The sequence below is a fragment of the Wasmannia auropunctata genome, unplaced genomic scaffold, assembly GCF_000956235.1.
Source record: "Wasmannia auropunctata unplaced genomic scaffold, wasmannia.A_1.0 LD336048.1, whole genome shotgun sequence".
Classification (NCBI taxonomy): domain Eukaryota; kingdom Metazoa; phylum Arthropoda; class Insecta; order Hymenoptera; family Formicidae; genus Wasmannia; species Wasmannia auropunctata.
In genome coordinates this window covers 163,652-169,712 of record NW_012026842.1, presented here as the reverse complement: position 1 = coordinate 169,712, position 6,061 = coordinate 163,652, and the positions used below count along the sequence as shown (strand labels likewise).

At 34.4% G+C, this 6,061-nt stretch overlaps 1 protein-coding gene across 1 annotated transcript in view; it reads right to left on the bottom strand.

Annotated features, from left to right (window-relative positions):
• LOC105451675 (esterase FE4-like) overlaps positions 1 to 2,094 on the bottom strand; it is a 4,402-nt gene extending 2,308 nt beyond the window's left edge. Inside the window, exons 1-4 of the mRNA XM_011692276.1 lie at positions 1,969 to 2,094; positions 916 to 1,120; positions 458 to 583; positions 217 to 376 (exon numbers count right to left, since the gene is read on the bottom strand). Coding sequence (XP_011690578.1) covers positions 217 to 376; positions 458 to 583; positions 916 to 1,113 — 484 coding nt within the window. The 5' untranslated portion in view covers positions 1,114 to 1,120; positions 1,969 to 2,094. The remainder of the gene's footprint in view (positions 1 to 216; positions 377 to 457; positions 584 to 915; positions 1,121 to 1,968) is intronic.
• Between the last annotated feature and the right edge of the window lie 3,967 nt (positions 2,095 to 6,061).

The following is a 6,061-nucleotide window of genomic DNA, read 5'->3' as shown; positions in this document are numbered from 1 at the left end:
CTGATTCACTTTTAGAGAGAAGGTGTGACACCATTCTTTTTCTTAAAAGAAAGAATTCTTATGTAAATTCTTTGTATTATAACAATAAAATCCCAATTAACATAATAAGTTTATGTGAATTAATATTTTTCTTTAGTCACTAAATTTTGCTTAAGTGGAAATTTATTACTTGTAGTTTGAATTTTTGGTAAGATGATAAGACACAAAACTTTTTACCTAGAGATGCGAGACGGTAATTGACGGTAACAAGAACGATGTCTTTGTCGAGCAGATACTGAGGCCCGAAGTTATAGCTTTGGCCTGAGAATAAGTAAAAACTACCGGGATGGAAGAATATCAGTACGGCTCTCTTCACGGGATCGTTTTCCGACGGTAACTGCGATTATGGTAATTGTCCAATTAGTGACTTCATACTTTATTCAGCGTTAATTTGTCTTAATTGCATTATGAGGCTCACTTTTGTTGTGTATATATTCACACGAAGACAATCCTCCATTATATTCTGTTCGGATATTGCTGGACAAGCGGGTCCTTCTTTAGTTGCATCGAAAACGTCGGTCCAATTCGCTGCTGGAATTGCAACCTAAAAAAAATAAGTTTGAAGAAACAAAATAATGATAAATTTGGCCAAAATTCTAAGTCGAAGACTGCCTTATTTTTGTCAAGAAATTCATGGATAGATCGTTTACGAAAAAGTTTTTATATAATATTGCGTGTCTACAGATTAAGGATTTTGCCGCGTTTTGCGTCTTTAAGAAATTGTGCAAGATTCTCTATCATTTTATTAGTTGCGCCTGTGATGCAGATACAAACGCGAATTAAACGATCGACTTAAATATAAAATTAACAATCGGGTTCTTATTATTTATCCAATTGCGATATCTGATTTTATTTGAATATCTGACTATACTTTACTTGAAAACGGTACTGTCCGGTCGGTGGTTCGGCATATCTGACACCGCGAAAGGAAAAGATTTTCCTGCCAAGTCTGGAGGTCATGGTGGAACCGCGAATTCTTCCAATCGGTGCGACGACCTCGCATTGTTCGCCGACGGGATTGTCATCGGCGAGCACGATAATGACACTCAAGAAGATAACGAACAAGCGTTTCATGATGTTTCTGTAGAGGAGGAGAATTTGAACTGGCGAGTTTAATGCAAGCATGATACGAGAACATTTTTCTTTAAGAAAAAGGATGTACATAGTATTGCATTTCTATTTATGCTTATCCGTATCAAGCTTTCTGAGCACCGGTGATTCGAAGGCACCGGGTAATTTGGGCTTGAAGGATCAGGTCGTGGCGCTTTAAACTCGCTAGTCCGTGAAACCGATTAACCACTACCGAGCAAAAATATTTCAATGGCAGTGCAAGACTTTTTATACCAAACCGCGAGAGGGAAGACACTCATGTGAATCGCAGTTGTCTTTCTGGGTGTTCACCCAGAAAGACAACTGCGAAAGGAAGGCAGGGAGCGAGAAGAAAGCGAATGTTGTGAGACAAAATTTATGTTTGTAATCGTTCACAATTATAATATCAATAAATATATACACTATTTACAGGTTGTTTTTTAAGTGGATCGCAAGAAAGAATTCGCGGCGGCCGGATTTTAAGTGTCCGGTGTTTGACGCGTGGATTTTCCGTTGCAAAAGCAATATTAAGCGCGAATACTGGGTACTTTTTATTTAGTGACACAAGTCAACACAAGTATCGTTTTGTCTTTGTTACTCACTAAATGCTAAGAAAAATAGACTAACGTTTGTGTCGACTTGTGTCACTAAATGGAAAGCACTATCGAGCGGTCGAAGCAGCACCGCGGCACTTAAGGTGGTTTTATCGCTCAACGCCAACTCGATAGTGTGACGTTATCACATAAACGGCACACAATCGCATATGTACAGTCTATGCAAAATGTTTTTATTGAATTACGCTTGTTTTTACTGAATTATTAATTATATAGAGTGACTAACTTTTGACTGGGACTTGCACGATAAAACCACCTTAAGTGACTTCGCGTCGCGAATACTTTGAGAACAAGATATCTGCGGTTGGCGAAAGTTAAAGGTTCGATCGATTTGCATCGAGACTCACTGACGATCTGTGAGTTGCCGCGGGGGCACGGGCGTTTTGTTATCTGTCGATTTTCTCGAAGGTTCCGTGCCCCTCATCTCGGCATTTATCTTTATCTTTGAAACTAGCAATTAATGGTTAGTCATTAGCGCAAAGACAAAGGAATTTGTTAATCATATTACTGGCGCAAATATTAATACTTAATGTTGTAACCGATGTGTGTTGCCTTTGCCTCTAACATATACAGTACATTTATGCAAACAAAGGAAAGATTCGACACGTCGGTTATCTGATTTAACTAAGAATACAATGCAAATTATAAAGTGTATATTTTAGCTATTATGTTGCGCGTGAGAATAATTGCAATTTCAAACACTGGGTAACTTTTGATTCTATCATATACGAAGAGTGTTTTCCAAAATAGACAGCCAGACGTATATGAGGTCACGCACGGTTTTGCATCGTAAATATACACGCGTACGGTATTTTAAACCAAGATAAAACAGGAATTAATGCAACTATTTCATGAGGAGTGCAAATAAATTCCATGACTTGTAAAATTATTTCAACATTTATCTTCAAGTCACAGTTCATAATATTATGATCGTTTCTTTTTTCTATCGTTTTGCACATTTTTCAAATATTATAGCTGATATGCGAGTCGAATATTGCGAACGGAATGTATAGGTCTTATAATTTTCCTGAACATAAGAAATATGTAACTAATTTTACAGAAAATATATTAAAATTCAATTTTATTATAGGGAAAAATGCATAAGATTTAATTACTTCATTGCATTAATTGTTCTTATAATTTTCTTTTATAAAAAGAAAAAGATTTTAATTTTATATTTAAAAAAAGTACAAATGCACAAAACTAATGATTTAATTTGAAGCCAAAGATAAAGCATGAATTAATGTTGCTATTTGACAAGAGATGTAAATAAATTCACAACTTTGAAAAAATTATTTCGTTTATCTTTAACGGTTACTATTTATAACGTCATTGTTAGTACATTTTTCAAATGATATAGGTGATGATGTAAATCGATTGCGCCGAATACTGATATAAGCCATATTATTTTCCTCAATACGAAAAATATATAACAATTAAATTTTATAGGAAAGACCATTACATAAAATTCAATTTTACTACAAGAAAGAAATGCATAAAATTCTAAATTACTTTATTGCATGGATGTTTTTCATGGATAATTTTGTTTTACAGGAAGATTTTGACTTTATATTAGAAAAATACCGATGCTCAAAAATAATAACTTAAAAAATTTTCTAATTTTTTGGATATCCTTCAGCTATCTACTATATTACACTATTGTTGTAATATTACTACGACGTTGTAGTTTTGTTGTGTACAACGTTGTTGCAATATTATGTGCTGGGTGGAACTGTACTGGTTTGGAGTTCAAGCAGATCAGTATAGATCTAGTGGTGTCGGTCGAGCACTCTAACAATTCGGCTTGTTTCTCCGCTAAATGCAATTGTTCTGGAACGGTTCTATCATTGTCGCGCTACTCATTATGATCGCTCAATGGAGCAATCCCTTGGACATTGGCGAAACCATGTGCAAAAACACGCTCAATCTATCAGCACTATCACCGGATATAGTGTCGGGATCGTCGTCGAAAGCGATTATTCCTTTGAATCCATCGAAGCGCCACATCTTGATCTTTATATTCAAACCGAAATTATTCGGTGCTTTTGAATCGCCGGTGCTCAGAAAACCTGACATGAATAAATATAGAGGTATCGCATCATTCCCTTCCTTAAAAAAAAAGTTATTGTGTCAATTCTTTAAATTACAAGCGATAAAATTTTGATGATAATTTTATGAATCAGTATTTTCCTTTCAACTTTAAATTCTCTTTAAACTGAATTTTATCACTTGTATAAGGTTGAATTGTTTGAAAGATGAATAAAATGCGGGACTTTTACCATAGAGACGGTAATTAATCGTGATATCTTCGTCCAGTACTGAGGTACTACAGGTACTGAGATAAGCTTTGATCCGAGTATAAATAAAAGTACCTTCGGGATGAAAGAATAACGTACAATGCGAGTTTTCAGGGGATCGTTCTCCGACGATAACTATACTTATTATATAATCAAAATAATTTTTCAATTTGTGATTTATTGATACTTTTTTCAGCATAAGTGTACATACGTTGCAATATATGCTCACTTTCATTGTACAGACATTCACACGAAGACAATCCTCCATTATATTCTGTTTGGATATATTGCTGGATAGGCAGATTCTCTTTTAGTCGCATTGAAAACGTCAGTCCAATTTACCGCTGAAATTGCAATCTGGGAGAAATAAGATTAAAGCAATAAAAATTAAAAATTTTGATTCGAAGTCTGTCTTATTCTTGTCAAAATTGCTGGATGAATCGTTTTCGAATCAATTTTTACATAATATTGCGTGCCATTTGAGGGTCACCGCGTTTTACGTTCTTAAAATACTGCAGTGCAATTAAGAGTCACTATCATTTTATAATTAGCTGCGTCTGTAATGCGGATACAAACGCAAATTACCAGATGTCGACTGTGATATGAAATTAACAGTAGCATTTTGATTATTTATCTAATTACAATATTCGATACGTCTGATACTTTACTTGAAAACGTTGCTGTTTGGTTGACGCTTCGGCTTATCATATGACACTGCGGAAGGAAGAGATTTTCCTGCCAAATCTGGAGGTCATGGTGGAACCGCAAATTCTTCCAATCGGTGCGGCGTCCTCTTGTTGTTTACCGGCGAGATTGTCATCAACGAGCACAACAATAACGCTCAAGAGAATGATAAACAAGCTTCTCATGATATTTTTGTATAAAGGAAGATAGTGTGTACCAGCTTGCCGCAGGCGCGAGTGCAATAGTGAGCGCGAGCGTAACAATATGAAAATTAATTTCTTACAACAGACTGCTTGATGTATGTAAAGTCATGCATAGTTGTGCAAGTGAAATATAAACACGCATGAGATTTTAAATCGGGATAAAATGAATTAATGCGATTACTTCATGAGAGATGCAGATAAATTCCGTGATTTGTAAAAATGTTCTAAACGTTTATCTCCAATAGTCTAAGTGTTTATATAACATTATCGTTTTTTTTTGCTTTGCACATTTTTCAAATAATATAGCTGATGTGAGCCGATTCAAAATATTGATGTCCTATTTTTATCAACATAATAAGGAGTATGTGTATCTAATTTTACAGAAAAGATATTAAAATCCAATTTTATTATATAAAAAAAAATGCAAATCCGATTACTTTATTGCATTAGCTGTTTTTATGATTTCCTATTATAAGAAAAGAAAGATTTTAATTATATATTCAAAAAAATTGCAAATGTTCAAACATATTGATCTAAAAAATTTGGAACCAAGACGAAGCGGGAATTAATGCCGTTGTTTGACGAGAGTACATAAATCCGGCCGCAACTTGCAAAAATTATCTCTAATAGTTTTCAGTTTATATACTGTTTTTTCCTATTATTACATTTTTCAAATGATGAAGCTAATGATGTAAAACCGATTTCGTCGAATGCTGATATAGATCATAATATTTTTCTCAACACGAAAAATATATAACGATTCTTATAGGAAAGTCTCATTACATACGTGTAATGAAAGCGTGTAATGAATTTTTATTTTTTTTCTACGAACGGAGATATTGCAATGCAAAGTCCGAAATGTGGGAATTTTAGATTAAGAAACGTCGTCGTCGTCGTCGTCGCCCAGTTGCGGGAAAATGTACTTTTACTTTCTGACGCAAGAGGTGCTAGAAAAAAGGTGCTTAAAAAAATCACTGAGCATTCACTAATCTATTCTCTTTGCTGAATGCATGTTTTTCTTTGACAGTGAGGATTTAAGGATAAGTATATACACGGAGAGAATTTTCTTTTAAAATTTACCCTGAAAATCATGTTAATTGTGAGACAATATAGTATTTAGGTAAATTTTACTGTG